Below are 17,352 nucleotides of genomic sequence, written 5' to 3' on the forward strand. Positions count from 1 at the left end.
GCTCCATGTCAGACTGTAATAGGGCTTGTTTTCGATTCTTCTGCAGCGGATAATTGGTAGGACCGGCTTTGGATTCTTGTTGGGAAAAAAGCATCGTTAGGCTTTGATAGCATCTTGAAATTTACCCGACCAAGCTGTAAATTCGTCGTCTTTGGCTTCCCAGTTCTGTTTGACCAGCTCAGAGGCCTTAACGGCATCCGAGCAGCATTTGCTGAAGATTTCCTTGGCTTCCTCACCATCCAGATCGTAGAAGGAGGATGCCATCTCATCCACAGTCTCCGGAATTCTCTCAAGAATTTCCATGAGCGTGTCCAGGGTCTCTATCGTTTGGATACCAGTGTGCTTGGGCACCACCTTCAGCCTCCTCTTAACCAGAGCTTGGTAGAGCACCGATATCGTCTTGGTCTTCTTGAGCGTTCCCTCTAGTTGCTCCCTCAGCTCCTTGTTGCCCTTGGGCATCTTGTCTCCACCAAACATGTCGTCAAACTCGTCGTCATCACTATATTCTTCCTCGTCGTCATCATCATCCTCATCGGCTTCTTCACCCCACTCTTTGAGTTCTTCGACAGCGTCCAATAGCGTTGCCTTCCACTCTTCCACGCGCTGGACGAGTATGCCGGCAACTCCCGACTTTTCAACCTCAATCAGAGCGTCGCAAGCCTCCCAAACTACACCTGTGCCGCTGAGGGTGTCTCGTCCTTCTCTACCGTCCTGCTCTTTGCCGCCACCATTCCCCTCGTCGAGCACTCGCTCCGCCATGCCCTTGATTTCAAGGGCCTCTTCGGAGAACGCGGACAGGATCCTCCGTACTCGGGCCCTAGCCTCTTTCTCAACCAGGGCTGGCAATTTTTGTGAAGCGACAAGCTGAGAAGCGAGCTGTACACCACCCATCATGGCTGGCAAGACGGTGCTGCTGACTTCGCGCAACACCTTTGTGATCGCGCTTGCGGTGAATGGCTTGTTGATGAGCAGGAGCGACAGCTTGGTAGTATGCGCACGGAGAAGCTTCGCAGAGTCCCGAAGTAGGGCCAAGGGATCGATATTGTCGTCGAGCGGCGTTGAGGAAACATCTTGGGCGGGGTTGGATAGACTCTTGAGAAATTGTGAGAGCAATGTCGAAGTAGACTCGGCCAAGTCGACCAAGGACTTGAGGTCGGCTGGAGTAGATGCCGGCGCCATTCTTGGTAGCAGCCTACTGGAGGAATGTCACTACCTCTGAGCGTTTCTCTTGGCCAGATGAGCGTGGGACCGCTTTGCGAAACAAAATTCAAGATCGCGGAACGCGTGGCTGACTCATGTTTGGCTTAGTCACAATTTAATTTGAGTCAGGACCACCTCTCATCGACCCTTGGCCTGGATCCTTCCTCTCCAAAGTCGATCGTCCACTTGCCAACTAATGCCGCGCCGACTCATCAAGCCAAAGTTATCACTGAAATCGAGAGGAATGCCAGTGATGATGATGCGCCACCATGCTGCACCAGAGCAGTGTTACCACCAATCACACCCACCAGACCGAGCTGCTTAAGCTGCTCAAGAAGTCGCGGAGTGAGACACATCATCTCGGGGATGACGACTCTGCCACATTCTTCTTCGCCGACAAGGAAAACACCATGATCAAGCTTCTACGAATGCCTCCATCCCTGGGACAACCCTACAACGATAGAACGTAACTTCAAGTCGGCACATCAGCCATGATCCCGGAGACCATAGCATTCTCCCTTAATATGTTTTGCAGTCAAGCTCGAAAAATTGCGAGGCCCGAGCCGCAAAAAAGCGCCGGATCGTCGCATCGAACCCCATACTCATCGATCAGTCTGTCCTGGACTGCTTTGCGATCTGGAGTGCAGACTTCTCAGGATACGTTTCTACTTTGGAGTTAGGCGGACAACGTCATTGGTCAAGACCTTGGCCCTCATTACCTTTAGCTACCGGGAAACTTATGTCGGAACCCGGGCGGACAGTTGCTATTGCTGCGCCACACTCCAAGCCGTTGACAGGTTGGCACCGGGATAGAGCGAAGCAGGTGTGGCGTCAGGAGAAGCCCTCGGATGCCAACACCGCATCACCGGCTTCTCGGGGACGTTCTATTAGCCCCAAGACCGAGTACGCGTCAAACAGGCGCGGTCGCTTGCTCGAAACGCAAAATTCCGTTTATGGAATACCAAGGCAATGGTTCTCGTTTTCGCGAATTGGTCTCCGCTCAATGAATTGTAAGCTGTAATAGATGCGACGGAAGTGCTCGTGGCTCTTCTTGTTTCCATGGTTACCCACCGAACATCTAAGCTCTCGCACAGAGACACTGGAGGCTTTTACTCCCTCAGGTCATAAGGCTGAGAAGTGAAAGCCGATGCCATCAGTCGATCCGGCAGCCTTGACGCGTTGCGGAAGACTTCGGGTGCGGCATTCGAACTGATATACTTTCTCATCCCAGACTCGGCGCAACTCGTCCCGATGTAACGATAGTGATCACGGGAAATTGGTTCAGAAAACTATCGTCATGTACCTCGGGTTACACCTCCCAGAGATATTCTTCTTCTTCAAGCTCTGAGGACCACCTTTTTGAAGTATCCAATCGAACTTTCCCCTTCCATCTTTCGATACTGCATTTCATCAAGCGAGTGAGTAGTAGAGAGTCACGTTACCGTTGTTATCCTTCCATTCCAACCAATCATGGTGGTGTTCGTTCGGCCAAAGCTTGAATTCCAGACAATAAAGCTACATGGTTCTGAGTCTGGGATCAGGCCTGTATCAGGAACACGGCCTGCCTGTTCCCCAACGACGCCGTAGGCCTGCCCCATTCGAATTGGGTTCCTTCCCGCAAGGTCTATGCAGTCTCTCTAGGCCTTCTTTCCGCTAGAATAATGGCTGTTCCCCTCTTTCAGTTGCCGCACAACAATCAGATTCGGACCATTCTTTCCATCACCGACCGTCCAAGGAATTCGACGATGTAGCTGGGCCCCCACCGGTATCCTGTAAACGATCCATCTCTTCAGGACGCCATGCTTCGAAACATTACCAATGTGGCTCAGATCTCCACCAATGCTACCTACAAGCTAGTCAACTCTTGGAATCTAGCCCCGCTTTCGATCAATCCCGCCAAACCGCAGTTGCAGCTCCATACTGCAAAACAAGACGAAGGGCTCGCTTTCAAGTTTCGCAACAGCGAAGAGACTGGTTTTGTCAACATATGCGCCGCTTATCAGAATCAGACGTGGTGCTTAGATGTCTTCGGCGACAACAAAACCACCCCACGCCTCTCACCTTGGGGCTTCTACAGCGGCCAGTACTGGGTGGTGACACCGGTCAATGGAATGATCAAGTTGGCCAATCAACTCACTGGATTGGACTACTTCCTCGATGTCTTCGACGGATCGAACGAGACTTTCATGAGCACAGGAGATGACTACGCCGGGCAATACTGGATGCTCGACCATGTTGCCGACAACGTGACTTTGCCTCCAAATGCTGCTGAGGTAAACAGACCCGACTCCGTTTTGGTGATATTCGCAATCACTGACGTTAGCAGAACTCACCGATTTCATCACCACCGGAGGAGAAGCATACCCATGACAACATCTCCCATGCTGCCATCATCGGCATCACCGTTTCAGCTACCACGGCTGCTATCCTAGTAATTGTTGGAATCGTGCTATGCTGTGTGCGATATCGAAGGCGCTGGCGTCGACCTCGAGGCCATGGCCGTCCAGCTCCAAAAATCTCCACAAATATGGTCCAAAAGAATTTGCGAACAACAGACAGCGACGTCAACCTCACACGGCTCTCACCTCTCCCGTCAGGTATTCCTTCGTCTCTCAACACTAGCACGCCCTCGGCCGCTCCAACTCCAGATCTCCGTCTTGCGCATGAATTGGAAAGTCCACAGACCGGTACAATACCACGGAGCTCCATCTACGAACTTCCAAGCGAAAACATTGGGTTTCATGGCGATACCATAGAAGAAGCCGACCTCGCAGAAGCCTCTCCATCTTCCCCTCCTCGTATTCCCCCTGTCGAAGAGAAAGCTGCCATTTTCATGTCCTCACCTCCGCCGCCTTCAGTACCATCTTCACAAGCCAGCGCCCGCGGCCACGCTCGGTGGGAGGAAATAGTTCCGGACGGCAATGGCGAAATAACGCTCGACGGCGCTACCCTACGTCCCGAATTCTTTACCAATCATTCACTCTTCCGCGAAGAAGACGGAGCAATTCGCCGCCGCCCTGACATACCCGGCATGGGCAACCTGCGCGGCATCGCCTACGGCTTCGGCGGCGGCGGCGGCATGGCGGGATCCGTGGCTCCTGGCTTCGCAGGTTCTGCTGCCAGCATCATGGCACGCAAGGCCAGCGAGAGCAGCAGAACGAGAGGCACCGGAGATGGTGCTGGGACTGGAGGCGAGGCCTCTCATCACAACACTTTGCATGGCACCCATTCGTCACAACCACCTGCGTACGACGGTCCCACGGCTGCGTTCGAGGCAGATTCAAAGTCGATCGTCGAATTGCCCGCTCCAGATCTCGAGCGCAAGATTCTTGAGTGGGGCAGACGAAGCGGGTAATCATCTCTCCATGAACGAATCTCAAGCAATCTTTCGTTTCTTTCCTTTGGGGCACCATGCATCAATATTGCTTCACTCTCTGTTATGCACTGCCCCAGGGTCATCAATCTAATAGGGCGGATGGGATTTTGCGGCAAGCACCGGCAAGAGCCTACCATCAGGTCCCAAGGCGTTTCTAGAAATTGGGATTGAAGCGCCGCAACGCAAGACTGTTCTGGCGACCGCAGTCTGCACCCTTTTTTTTTTTTGGTCATCTTTCCTTTCCCGACTTTCCTTTAGCGCACCATTCAACATTGCGATATCATTGCATGAATCCATCGCACTCATTAAATATCCCCTCGCTCACTCAACGGGCAAATGCCCGACACACCACAGTCAGCCTTGTTGCCTGCCTCGGGTTGTCAGGTCCAAGAATCTCGAGTATCTTTTATTCCCATTATTCCCCCGTTTAGCAATATTCCCCTGGAGCTTAGCCTGCGACCAAGCCGATCGCCTTTGCGTAGGGTAATTTCTTTGATTAAAATTCCACAAAGCAACTACCGATTGCAAAAACACTTTCCAAGAATGTCTACGAACGATTGATGGGTATGATCTCATGTTGAAGTTGTGATCAAACCGCCACCATTGCCAAAAAATCAAAAAAGACGGACCGCCACCACTACCGCGACGCCAACGCCGATTCCACTCCAAGCCATCTCGCCACCAAGTCGTCCCCAAGTCATGAATGGTTTACACCCGCTGGGGACGGTCGCCGCCTGTCTCCTTCGCGCGCATGCCCACCGCACTTAGGAAGTCGCGCGCTAGACCTCGGCAGACGAAGACGACGGCGTTGCGCGACTCCACGACGGGATAAATGACACAGATGGTCATGCTGGCCCATACCCAGATGAAGCTCACGACACACCATCCGGAGAAGAAAGGCTTGTTGTCTGCAATAGTTAGCACGCATTCAAACAGACGATTGGACTGGGTGTATGGGGATGTGGTGGGAGGTGATGCTGATTGCCGCTTCTGCAAGCACAAGGGGAAAGAGCCAGTTCGGTCACTTCCGAAGTAGCCATCAGGGCAGGAACATGACGAGCAAAGGAACATGACGAGTGGCATGTCATGTCGCATCTCCCACGCATGCACCCACGCTCCCATCACAAGCCAAGCGGCCAGAGTAGCCAGTCCGCCCAAACAGGCCAGCCGCGTACGGAAGCCCGTTAGACTTTTGCCAAGCAAACTATGGGCTCCGCGCACACAGCGTTCCCTGCGTCATGACAAAGTGCAGCCGCAGGGCTCTTCCCAGCGCGGACAGCATGCCTAGCCGATCGAAGAATTCTCGAATCTAGGGTGGCCGCCGACGGGGAGATTGGGGGATGTGAACGGGCAACGGGAAGGGGTGGCGGAGGTGCGGTCCGTTGCTGTGTGAAACGAAACGACAAGGCGGCCTGCCGAACGACCATGGCTGTCGCCGTCCGTCTGGCAGGGGATGGGATGGACGGATGGGTGGGGGGTATGAATCGATGCGTGGGTGGGCAATTGGGGGAATGGTGGGGTAGATGGGGGATACTTACAGACGTAACTGTCGCCAAACAGAGTAAAGGGAACAAGAATACAGGCGATGAGAACAAAGCCGACGTTCGCAATGACTGCCAAACGCGTTCCTTTCCTGACTGCTTCTGGATCTAGACGCTGGGCGTGGTTCGTCTGCAGATAGTCGACAAGCTCGTTGCCCGTGTAGACCGGTGGCGCAGGTTTCTTCTTGAGAGAGTCATCCGTACCCGTAGCGTCGTGGACCGAAGTGACCGTCGCATCTTTTTTCGACTCGTTGGAATCGTCCGCCTGGTCGGATACCTTGACTTCTGTTCCCTTTTTGTCCAAGGCCTCCTCGTGCGACGCAGATGGCGAAGCTGAGCCGTCGTCAAAAATGCCCTCGATCTTTCTGGCACGCTCTATCGCCTTCGGGTCCGTGTTGACGTGCTTCCAGGGGAACAGATAGGACAGGATCACTGCGACGACGAACCCTCCTAAAGCACTGCACATGTTTCCAGCCACGGCGTTGACTGTGTTTCCAAGCGTGTCGATGGATATCGACCCGGAACGCTTCTCGGTCGACACAAGCCAAGCGATGAGTCCCATGGCCAACGCAATGTAAGGCGAGAAGATGACCGCGATCGTGCTCATCTGATCCCACAACAAAACCAGGCCAACGGGGACAGATGCGCCGCCAACCATGACTCCAAAACACGTGAGGAGCCATGTTAAAGTGAGTCCTATAGCGTTGAGAATGCAACAGAATGCCGCGAGGACCACGGCGCAGATGACGATGCCAATGTGCGAAACTTTGACAAGGGTTTGCGGAGTGCTGTTGGGCCGCATGTATGTCTGGAAAATGTCAAAGGTGATGAGCGAGGATACGGCGATGAGCTCGGCCGAGGTGCTCGAGGTGATGGCCATGAACAGCAAAATCAGCATCAGAATAGCGCCGCTGTTCCCCAGAAGCGTAATTGCTGTAGCAGGCGACGAAAGACCTGCGTTGTTTTGAGCGGTTGAGAGTGGATCTGGGTAAGTCGGAAATTTGGGGTTGCTCGTCAGTGCGGCACATCCTACCATTCGTCAACACTTCGACACCAAGAATGACCAAAGGAATAAAACAGACCTAGTCCCATTGCAGTAGCGAATCCAAATGGAATTCCATACCATGCAAAGCCACCAAGCAAATAGGCCTTGATGCTGGTCTCCGGCCGACTGGCAATGGCGCGCTGCCAGTACGCCTGGTCGAGCCACACGCAACAGAATCCGCAGACGAGCAAGTCCATAGCAAAGACAAGACCATCAACAGATCGAAAACTCAAGTAAGATCCGTCCACGTTCGTTGCAATGGGCATTTTTTCAGAAGCCTCTACCAGCAGGTCGTAAAACTTGCCGGTGCTGCCAATGGTGTCGCTGGTCGCATAGACCAAGAATCCGAAGACCATGATGACCACAAACAGAATGACGGTGTGGAGGTAGTCCGCAATGAATGTACTGCGTAGTCCGCCCGCAATCACGTAGGATGCGACTACGAGGGGGATGAGGAAGCATGAAGCGTATACGTTCATGCCACTGAGGGCTTCCACGACCTAAGAATGTCAGCAGGAACAGAGAATTGCAGCTATAGCGAGATGCTTCGATGCTCCTTTTGACTCGAATACTCCGACTCACCTGAGATCCTCCAAGCACAAGGCAGGCTCCGACAAGCATGTTTGTAACCAGTCCCGCGACAAGGTACGTGATGTGTGCTACTTTACCATGTTTTGCCAAAACAATTTCCGGAAACGTGTGAGCTCCGGGAGTGTAGCCCTTGATTTTGATGGCGATGAGGGCAAATAGGAAGATCTGAAAGCATCCCAAAGCTCCGTACCACATTGGACCACAGACCTACGCATATCGCATTAGTTCATTGAGTTTCACAATAGATATTAAGGAAAGTCAACATACCCCATAGGTGTAAGCAAACGTTGAAGAAGTGAGTAGCTAAATGATGTCAGTGAATTGTTGTAGGTGTGGTTTGGGATCACGCACCGTGGCAGACCATGTCCAGGAAGACACAATTCCTGCAGCAATGAGACCAGGCTTGATACTTCTCGACGCCGTGTTGAATTCCTCGGAGTTCATTGTTGAGAACGTAGTGTATCTGTTCTGCAACCAGGTCAAGCCGAGCATGATGATGGCAAAAACACCACCAATGCCAATGACGATGCCATATCCGGCGCCTGCGGGAAGCACTTTAATGGTGTGTTCAGCAACCATGGCGGCACGGTTTGTCTAGTAGGAAAAGCAATTGCGATGTCGTTGAAAACCAAAATCCACACTTGCACGACGCGGAGGTGGTCTTTTGGTCAAGTTATGGTGGTGACGTCCATGGTCCAACAACATGATAAGATAGGACTGGTCAAGAGTGGATATCTGCACCCCTCCTCCCTTCCAATCGAATCCGCCACCATTTTGATAGTCGATCAAACTCTTTTTGAAGTTGAGTGCACCAATTGGTATTCCCTGGATGCTAAAAGTTGCCCTGGACTGGACCGCTGATAGGGAGCCGTCCGAGTAGGGTTGCTGTTTTGACGCCCGAAACGCCTATCAAGCTCGCGAATTTATCACCATCGTCGAGGGTTCAGCGTCACTACCAATCAGACAATGCGATTCTGATTCCAAATAGTCTTCGACGAGCCGGAACGTGAGGAAACCTGAGGGTAGGCTGACAGCGACGAGATTATGAAATCAGTGGCAGCGCAACTTCATCGTCTTCGCTATGCTCACAGGCGCTACAAGTAGTAGCGACCGAGACTGTTCCTGTGTCTTCAGATCCTAGAAGCGGGGAGATTCCATCCTGGTAACTTGAACTGATAAGGAAGCACAGCTGGCTCTGGGGGCTTGTTATCAGAAGGCATGAAGTTTGGATAGACTCGCAAATAATACCAGGTCCCAAAGCGGGAAAGATTTCTAAACGGAGCACGATAAACGAGCCGTTTTGAGAAGTGTAAGCACCAGATGTTACAGCGGGGTACTTTGTCGATTGCATGACAGAACCGAGAAAGCCCGCGGCTCGTGGGCGCGAGTACGAGCCCTATGCAGGTCGAGGACAGCACAAACATCATGTTTTCCGGTGCGAATTGTGTGGAAGGGATCGGATTTCTTCGAGCGAGACATCCTGGGCGTCGTCGTAGTTGTTTGCGTCGCGACTCTTGTACTCGAGCCCTAGTCCAGACAGCGAGGTCAGATCTCAAGTGAAATTGGCGCAAGGTGATTGAAAGTTGCGCTGGCAGCAGAGGAGATCAAAGATTTGACGGATCAGAGGATCATTTGGTGTTGAGGATGCCAACAAGAGAACACGGCCATCGGGACGGATTGCCATTCGGTAGGCGGAAAGAACAGCCGAGATTCCACAAGGTGTGGGGTAGCTGGCAGTTCCGATTCAGGCCGTCGGGTGTTCCCCCACGATGATTCCTCTCTCCGCTTGTTCCCCGCCCACTGGCTCGAATTGTGTTGGATTTGTTGGACAATGTTGGGTACGGCTGCTTGTTCGAGAGGTTTTTGGCAATTTTCTCGCCATCAGGGCCGCCTTATCAGTCGCAATGGCTTGCGGAGCAGAAACTTGGCAACCACCGCTGGGTTGGCGGATACATCAACGCTTCCCTTGGCAGGGATCCGTGTGTTGGACATGACCAGAGTGCTCGCCGGGGTATATTTTTGTGTTTTATTCTTGGTTGGTGGTCGTGCTAATAGTTTACACAGCCATACTGCACACAAATTCTTGGCGACTTGGGGTACGTGTCTTGAACTTGTCGAGAAACGATTCTTGTTGGGTTACTGAATCGTTGAAACAGAGCACAGGTGATCAAAATTGAGCATCCTGTAAGAGGCGATGATACAAGAGCTTGGGGGCCTCCATACGCCAAGTATCAGACGGATGACATTCACGGTCCAGGCGAAAGCGCCTACTTCCTTTCTGTGAACCGAAATAAGAAGTCTTTGGGTCTTTCGTTCGCGCATCCCGCGGGCGTTGAGGTCCTCCACAAGCTGGCCAAAGAGTGCGATGTCTTGGTCGAAAATTACCTTCCCGGTGCTCTGAAGAAATACAACATGGATTACGACAGCATCGCCAAAGTCAATCCGAGTTTGATATATGCCAGTATCACTGGATATGGCCAGACTGGACCGTACAGCAACCGCGCCGGCTACGACGTCATGGTCGAGGCCGAAATGGGCTTGATGCACATCACAGGATCCAGGGACGGACCTCCAGTGAAAGTTGGCGTCGCAGTAACTGATTTGACGACTGGCTTGTACACTTCCAACTCGATTATGGCAGCATTGCTGGGCCGGATCAGAACTGGAAAGGGGCAGCACATTGACGTCGCCCTCAGTGACTGCCAAGTCGCGACTTTAGCCAACATCGCAAGTTCCGCCTTGATCAGCGGGAAGAAAGATTCGGGGCGATGGGGGACTGCGCATCGTAAGGGAGCCATCATGCCCGAGAGAATCGAGTGTTGACCAAACGCAGCATCTATTGTGCCATACCGCGCTTTCAAGACGGCAGATGGGGATATCCTGCTTGGAGGGGGTAACGACCGGTTGTATGGAGTTTTATGTGAGCGCATCGGCAAACCTGAGTGGACGACTGACGCACGCTTCTCAACGAATGCCATTCGAGTGAAGAACAGAGACGTTTTGGAAGAAATGATCGAGAAGGAGACACAGAGAAAGACGACACAGGAATGGTTGGAAATCTTCGAGGGCAGCGGCATGCCATACGCTGCCATCAATGACATCCAAGGCACCTTGAACCACAGTCATGGTAGGTCTTTCAGTCACGGTCACTCCTCGAGTATCTGACAGTCGCTAGTCCTTGCGCGCAACATGGTCGCCGAAGTCGAGCACTCCCAATGTGGACCTATCAAACTGGTCAATACACCAGTTAAATACTCGCATTCCGCGCCCGGGATCCGCACGCCGCCACCAACTCTAGGTATGTGCTCTTGGCAAAGCTGGCTTGTTCCTATCACCAACAACTTGATGCAGGCCAACACACGGATGAGGTTTTGCAGGAAGTCGGATTAAGTAAGGCCGAGGTCGAGAGGTTACGCAGCGAAGGCGTCGTGGCGTGAGGGTGCAGGTGGAGGATCACTTTCGGAATAAAAACGGGCTGCATGCATATAACTGCGTATACATCTGTTGAGGAGCACGGATTTTGATGGTGATGGTTGTGGTTGTGGTGCCAAGTCCGAAGCTGCCTTCAAGTTCCTCTCCACCGCACGCCCGATGACGCTGGGCAGACGTGGTCCCTGCACCCACCCACGTCCCGCCAGGCCTTCCTCCGTTGGTTCATCGCATCCTCCGCTGCTGAGGTGCTGTATCCATCTACATTTTCCGACTGTCGACACGTCTGTGTCGCTTCGCCCGCATGTGCCTATTGTCGCCAAAATCCTTTGTTTCTTCTTGTGCAAATTGTATTTGCTCTCGCCATGTCGCATGAGCAGCCATCCGGCGCGTCGCCCACTGCCAACGCTGCATCCAACACCACACCCGCGCCTCCAACTCTCAGTAATGGCCAGACCTCCAAAACGCCAAAGAAGGCAAAATCTCAGAGCTCCACGACCACGAACCTGGCGCCACTAAAGCCTGCCTCCGTACTTCCCAATATGCCCTCTCTGCCCACCGGCTTCTCCGCTTCCACCGAAGAGATACTCCGCCGGGTCAGCGCGAATGCTGCAGCGCATGCGGGGACACCAGGATACGAAGCAGCGCGCGAGCAGGTCCTCAAAAACTACGTCACAAGCGCTAGCATGACATCGTCGCAACCGACGCCAAAGAGCAAGCGAGCGGGCAAAGGAGCATCCAAAGTGGTGGGAATGCCCTCAAGTATGCGTGCCGAGAGCGCGACACGAGTGGTGGATGGAAGCGCAACACCAGCATCTGCTGCCAGTACAGCATCAGCAAAGGCAAAGGGCGTTGGAAGAGGCAAAGGCCGGGGTGCTGGAAAAGGCGGGAAGAGGAAGCGCGCAGAGTCGTCCGAGAGTGAGGTGAGAGAAAATCAAAAGCTGAAATGCGGAATCAGGGTTGACCGCCGCTGCTATAGGACGACTCTGACATTTCGTCATCATACACTCCACTTCCCACCAAGACCAAATCCGGCCGCAACGTCACGAAACCGACGCAATTCACGCCAGTCATACCAACACCTTCGACTGCTCCAAGGAAGAAGCGCGTCGTCACCAAGCAACCAAGGGAGACAAGTGTATGCAAAATATGTCAACGAGGTCATAGCCCGTCATGCAATATGATTGTATTCTGCGATGGCTGCAACTCCGGGTACCATCAATACTGTCACCAACCTCCAATCGAAAAGGAAGTTGTCCAAGTCGCAGAGAAGGAGTGGTTTTGCGGAAAATGTGCCGACACTCGGAGAAACAATGCAATATCAGATGCTATTCAGCTTGTGGCAGGTCCAGAGCTGACAAGAGAAGAAGTATGCTCATAACCAGGGTGATTTTGACCATATGCTAACACCGCGAACCAGAAAAAGGCATACTTGAATGCGCTGCCTGCATCTAAGCTTGGAGAGCTACTTCTTCACGCGATAGATCTTCATCCAAATCTTCCTATCTTTCCTCCCAACGCCCGCACTCTCATCTCAGCCATCAAGTCAATACCCAACTCCACACCTTCGTCACACACTCTCGACACAACAACTGCCGCCATCATGTCTGCCAACAAAGCCTCCTTTTCCGCAAACTCACTACTCCAGACCACGAGCACCTCACTCACAAGCAGCAACAATGCTGCCCTTCCAGTCCAGCCCCCGGAAACCGCTTCATCCGATCCCTACAAATCAACCATTCCGGAGACGAAACTCGAAGACATGGTGGCTGCATCCCCTGCAGATCTCGGCGACCCTTATAACGATGGATATGACACCGATCCCCCAGCTCATTACCCCAAACCCGGACAGGGCTTGGCACGCACGCTGCGCCCAGAGAGTGAGGATCTACAGTGGCTCGAGGACGACAACATGGACGTCTTCAGCCACATGTATGGCGGGGACCAGAGTCTGCTGAATGGTTTCGGGGCGGATGGCGCGATGGTCTAGAGGCTGACTCTTGCGTTGATGAATGGAGGGGGACTGTACTTGCTACCGCATCATGTCTCTCAGCACAAAGGGGTTTGGCAGGAGCAAAAGTATTGCAAGAGAGTCAGGCAGCCAACGGATAAGGTGCGCTGTTTTGTACTCTAATGACGAACCAGATCAGCTGAACCAAGCAAGCAAAAACAAGAGAGCCACCTGCATATATGCGGTGCAGTTGGAACGCAGCACCTGCTAAAACAGCCAATAGTCTCACCCCTTATGCAACTCCCGTCCCCCCTTCGACCCAACCCCTCCCCCTTCCAACCGTCTGTCCCCACCACCTTCATACGCAGCCCTCGTACTCGTTGAATCCTGCTCGCACTCTCCCGACCCTCATTGGCCCGCTCGCTTAACAGCCGCAAAGCGCCCCATCAGGGCCCATCCATTCGGTCGTCGGCTCGGTCGATCACTCTCGTCCCGGACCCACCCCCTTCCTCGTTCGGCGTGCCGTGCCTTCACCCGGGCTGTGCGCCGAACCAACGACTTGCACTGCCGAGTTTGCAGTCTGCCCTCGATCATCGTCATCAACACCAAATTTGAGAACGAGCAAATGATGTTTGCCAGGAAGGAAGGAGGAGGTATCCGTACCGGTACGCGCCAAGACGGCACTTGGACAGACGGCGCGGCGCGCGTCACACCCTTCCTCCCACCGGCCAGGCCACTGCACCCGCACCGTTGGACGGACCGCCGCGTCCCCAGACCAAACAGATAGACCCGGAGGCCCTACGTTCCGGGTTCCGTGGTTGCGGCACTGGCCTGCGGCCTTCCATAACGGCGTTGCAGTGACAGCATAGGGACCAGCCAGTAGTTTGACGGGTAAATCAAACAGACACCGCCAGATCTTTTACCCCGGCTGTTACCCTGCGCGTGCGTTGCGCTGGTTCCTGAAGCATGATGAATCAATCTGACGAAGACGCCGATCCAATGTTCCCTGGTTGTCTAGTCTGTTTACATCGTCCGCGGTCGGCCAACCCTCGATCCGGTCCGCGCAACTGACGGACGGAATGGAAAATGGAATGGAAGCTCTTTGAGGCCTTTCTTGTTTTGAGCTTGTTTTAGGCCTCTCATGCTAGTGTTCTGGTTTTGGCGACGGTGGTGGTGGGTGGAGCAAACAAGGAGTTGAACGGATAGAACAGAATCCGCAAGGCTGAGTGTGTACAGGCCAACGCCAGTCAATTGTCAAAGAGGATGCAGTTGCACAGAAGTTTTTTTTCGCTCTCGTACTCGCGTCAGTTTGAAGACGCGCGTGCCTCTATTGTTATGGTTTGTCCATCCTCAGGCTTGGGTTGCGGAAAAAGCGCAGTTGTGATCGTGATATACTTTTGTGTGACATCTGTAGGAATGGTGGAGCAGGGGGGACGGCAACGCAAAAGCCGAAGAAGAGTTATGCAACGACGCGGGCAAACACAACGAGGTCAACCCCGAAGAAGGCAAATTGGTCGTTCTCAGGAGAAGATGGTCGAACGAATGCATTCGCGATGTTGTTCCCATTTCGTCGTGTCACCCTCCTGCCAAACATCAAACTCGCCGCCCCACACAAAATGCCCGTCACACGACACGCATTGACTTTGCGGGGAAGACGACGATGAAACACGTTCCAGATTCGATCATGAATTCCCTAAGAATCTTTGCCTTTCTCGTCTTGGACGTTGGTGGTGGTGTTCGTTCGTATCCCGATTGGCCGCCTCGCGCCTCTGACTAAACAAGGTTACGGGAGGCAAAGCTTGGTTCGCAACTGTAATTGCACACCTGCAGCTGATGGAAGCGAAGTATGGTGGGCTCGAATGGATGTTGTTTGAGTGATGTACATCGGAGAACTGGTGGGTTGCAATGGATCGATAGATGCGCGGATAGTATTCATTTCTGATGAACAGTGATTCAAATTGGAGATAGGCCGTCTATTGGATGGTGACCAAAACAGAAAACAAGTCAAAAAAGTGCCCAAAACGCTCGTGTTCTAAGATATTCTCCTTGTGTTGTTGTCTCCAACATCAAGCATAAATTTGCCCACACGAAAGAAATCACCTCCTTTTGTACATTCGTGCACTCTCCGATTCCAATCACCTCCTGGCCCTCAGGAAGATCTCACCCTCGGGGTTGGGAGACACCTGTAGCATTTTCATTAGCACCAGTACCAAGATTGCGAGATCATGAAGCGGGACAAGTTACCGATGCACCAAAGATCAAGTTCTTCGGCCGCAGTCCGCCAACGGCCGCAAAATCATACTTGAGCAACAGGCGCGCAAGGATAACCTTGATCTCAGCATTGGCGAAGAATCTACCAGGGCATGCGTGGCGGCCCTGTCCCCAGAAAAGTGACTCGGTGTTGGAGCTGACAAACTGGTGGTGGCCGGCCGAGCCGGTCGTCTCGCGCAGACGGAGGTAGCGCCAGGCGTCAAACTCCTCGGGGTCCTCGTAGAGCGTATTGTCCATATAGCGCATGCTCGAGTCGACGTTGATGATGACTCCCTTAGGCAGGAACGTGCCGTCCTTGAGCGTAATGTCTTTGGTGACCAGGCGCTTGAAGGTCGTCAGACCCGACGGGTTGGCACGCTGCGATTCCTTCATGAAGCTGTCCATCTTCTTCAACCTAGTGAGGGTGTCCTTGTTCAAGCCCCCAGTCTCAGCCATGGCGGCTTCGAGCTCTTCGCGCAGCGGGGCGACTATTTCGGGGTGGGCGGCGAGGTCGTAAAGCATGTGCGTCGATGCCATTGAAGTCGTGTGGATGGCGGCAAGCGAGAGAGAGACTTGGGCCATGGCCTGCTTCTCGTAGTCCGTTTCGTATCCGGCCGGGGACCTTGCCTTCATCCAGTCAAACATGACGTTCAACTTGGTCTGCTTGGTACCGCGGTCCACGGCAATCTTTGTCATAAAGTCCCTAGCTTCGGCAAGAGTCTTGTGCAGAACGCGCATCTCAGGGAGGAAACGGTAGACGAATGGACGGAGCCACGGGTGCCATGGCTTGATTGCGCGCGAGGCAGCGAAAGCCTCCAGTGTGTAGTCCCTGGACAGCTCGATCCAGCGAAGGTCTCTGCACAGTGGCTCGCCAACGAAGATGCGGGCAGAAACCTGAGGGATAACGTCCAGCATCAACTTGTTCATCTTGACGACAGTCCAATCATCGATCTCAGGGAAGGCTCTTTGAATCGAGAGGTCGACTTCTTCCACCAGAGCCGGGATCAAGCGTGGAAGAGAAGGAGTCAAGTCCGACTTGACAACATGGGCGACGTGTTCGGCAGACGATGAGGTGATGGTCGAGTAATCGCCAACGGTGCTGACCTTGATCGCTTCGATGAAGTTGAGGCAATCATCAGGCAGGTCCTTCAACTCCTTGAGGTACTTGTGGTTGAGGAGGACTTCTTCGCTTCCGTCGGACGTGGTAATACGATACATGGCCAAGCCCGCCTTCGCTTTTTCGTATCCATCTTTCAGGAGGTCGAAGCATTGAAAGGTAAACTTCTTCTTGCGGCTGCCTTCGTCGAGATCTGAGGCAAGGAGTGGTGCTTTGACATTCTTTTGGCGTTGAAAAAGAACGAGGAGAAGATAAGAGATGGGAAGGACAAAGGCGAGAACGTGGACGAGGTGAATCTCACGTGGTCCATATGTCTCCAGGTCAATCTTCCCTGGGAGAAAAGTGGGTATGCTGCGAAGCGTGTCCATGGCGGGTAGAGACAGAGGGGGATCTGGAGCATTCAAGTGAGTGGCAGCGTATCAAGACTTCATAATATAAGCAGATGTCGAGCACAGACATGGAGCATTCTATTAAGGCCTGTAAAGGCCTCCTCACGCTCAGGCCTTTCGGCAGTAGGACGCAGTCGACGCACACACCAACAACGCATTCCACAACTGGATTGCCTAACTGGACGAGTAGCCGGATGCTCTACCTTCCGGGCGCTAAGGAAGCACAGCAGAGGGCAAAACCTCCTTGTGACGCCGGAAACAGGTGCTAGCAAGTCATAGTGACACAGACTGGCGAGCTCATTGACAATGACAGCCTTAGGGTCAAAATTGTTTCGTCTTCGGATCCGGGACCGTGATAGCCGCGATCCGACTGCATAGCTAGGTAGTGATACGGTGGTTGATCTGCACTCTGCAGCTGTGGGGGAAATAACGGCCGGGCGTAGCACCAAGGGAAGCGAGCGGT

The 17,352-nt window shown here is 53.3% G+C and overlaps 6 protein-coding genes across 6 annotated transcripts; 3 read left to right on the forward strand and 3 right to left on the reverse strand.

Moving 5' to 3' along the window:
• Positions 1-2: 2 nt before the first annotated feature.
• BKA78DRAFT_359480 (uncharacterized protein) lies at positions 3-1,374 on the reverse strand. The gene has a single exon (XM_066892378.1). The coding sequence runs from the start codon at positions 1,177-1,179 to the stop codon at positions 97-99; it is 1,083 nt and encodes a 360-aa protein (XP_066749660.1). The 5' UTR covers positions 1,180-1,374; the 3' UTR covers positions 3-96.
• Positions 1,375-2,772: 1,398 nt separating this feature from the next.
• BKA78DRAFT_17065 (uncharacterized protein) lies at positions 2,773-4,734 on the forward strand. Its single transcript, XM_066883236.1, has 2 exons — positions 2,773-3,473; positions 3,527-4,734. Exons 1-2 carry the CDS (start codon positions 3,000-3,002, stop codon positions 4,553-4,555), a joined length of 1,503 nt encoding a protein of 500 aa, XP_066749661.1. The 5' UTR covers positions 2,773-2,999; the 3' UTR covers positions 4,556-4,734.
• A 550-nt stretch (positions 4,735-5,284) lies between these two features.
• BKA78DRAFT_359485 (Sodium:solute symporter family-domain-containing protein) lies at positions 5,285-8,332 on the reverse strand (the record flags this gene model as incomplete). Its single annotated transcript, XM_066892379.1, has 6 exons — positions 5,285-5,484; positions 6,115-7,146; positions 7,200-7,662; positions 7,745-7,960; positions 8,021-8,056; positions 8,105-8,332. The coding sequence occupies 6 exons, from the start codon at positions 8,330-8,332 to the stop codon at positions 5,285-5,287; spliced, it is 2,175 nt and encodes a 724-aa protein (XP_066749662.1).
• Positions 8,333-9,743: 1,411 nt separating this feature from the next.
• BKA78DRAFT_348961 (CoA-transferase family III domain-containing protein) lies at positions 9,744-11,190 on the forward strand (the record flags this gene model as incomplete). The annotated part of the gene is made up of 6 exons (XM_066890724.1): positions 9,744-9,764; positions 9,818-9,849; positions 9,910-10,538; positions 10,587-10,880; positions 10,929-11,051; positions 11,105-11,190. 6 exons carry the CDS (start codon positions 9,744-9,746, stop codon positions 11,188-11,190), a joined length of 1,185 nt encoding a protein of 394 aa, XP_066749663.1.
• Positions 11,191-11,547: 357 nt separating this feature from the next.
• On the forward strand, positions 11,548-13,172 carry BKA78DRAFT_291592 (uncharacterized protein; the record flags this gene model as incomplete). The annotated part of the gene is made up of 3 exons (XM_066885932.1): positions 11,548-12,105; positions 12,162-12,551; positions 12,603-13,172. 3 exons carry the CDS (start codon positions 11,548-11,550, stop codon positions 13,170-13,172), a joined length of 1,518 nt encoding a protein of 505 aa, XP_066749664.1.
• A 1,882-nt stretch (positions 13,173-15,054) lies between these two features.
• BKA78DRAFT_303200 (cytochrome P450) lies at positions 15,055-17,212 on the reverse strand. The gene is made up of 2 exons (XM_066887518.1): positions 15,378-17,212; positions 15,055-15,316 (listed from the first exon to the last, which is right to left on the reverse strand). Exons 1-2 carry the CDS (start codon positions 16,866-16,868, stop codon positions 15,269-15,271), a joined length of 1,539 nt encoding a protein of 512 aa, XP_066749665.1. The 5' UTR covers positions 16,869-17,212; the 3' UTR covers positions 15,055-15,268.
• Between the last annotated feature and the right edge of the window lie 140 nt (positions 17,213-17,352).

The sequence above is a fragment of the Phyllosticta capitalensis genome (assembly GCF_038381095.1).
Source record: "Phyllosticta capitalensis strain CBS 128856 chromosome Unknown BKA78scaffold_1, whole genome shotgun sequence".
In the NCBI taxonomy this organism is placed as follows: Eukaryota; Fungi; Ascomycota; class Dothideomycetes; order Botryosphaeriales; family Phyllostictaceae; genus Phyllosticta; species Phyllosticta capitalensis.

Bases quoted from the DNA above. Each gene is read 5' to 3' on its own strand.
- BKA78DRAFT_359480 (XM_066892378.1), bottom strand. From the start codon at position 1,179: ATGGCGCCGGCATCTACTCCAGCCGACCTCAAGTCCTTGGTCGACTTG.
- BKA78DRAFT_17065 (XM_066883236.1), top strand. From the start codon at position 3,000: ATGCTTCGAAACATTACCAATGTGGCTCAGATCTCCACCAATGCTACC. The intron at 3,474-3,526 runs GTAAACAGACCC...TGACGTTAGCAG, and splicing joins TGCCTCCAAATGCTGCTGAG to AACTCACCGATTTCATCACC.
- BKA78DRAFT_303200 (XM_066887518.1), bottom strand. From the start codon at position 16,868: ATGGACACGCTTCGCAGCATACCCACTTTTCTCCCAGGGAAGATTGAC. The intron at 15,317-15,377 runs GTAACTTGTCCC...AAAATGCTACAG, and splicing joins ACTTGATCTTTGGTGCATCG to GTGTCTCCCAACCCCGAGGG.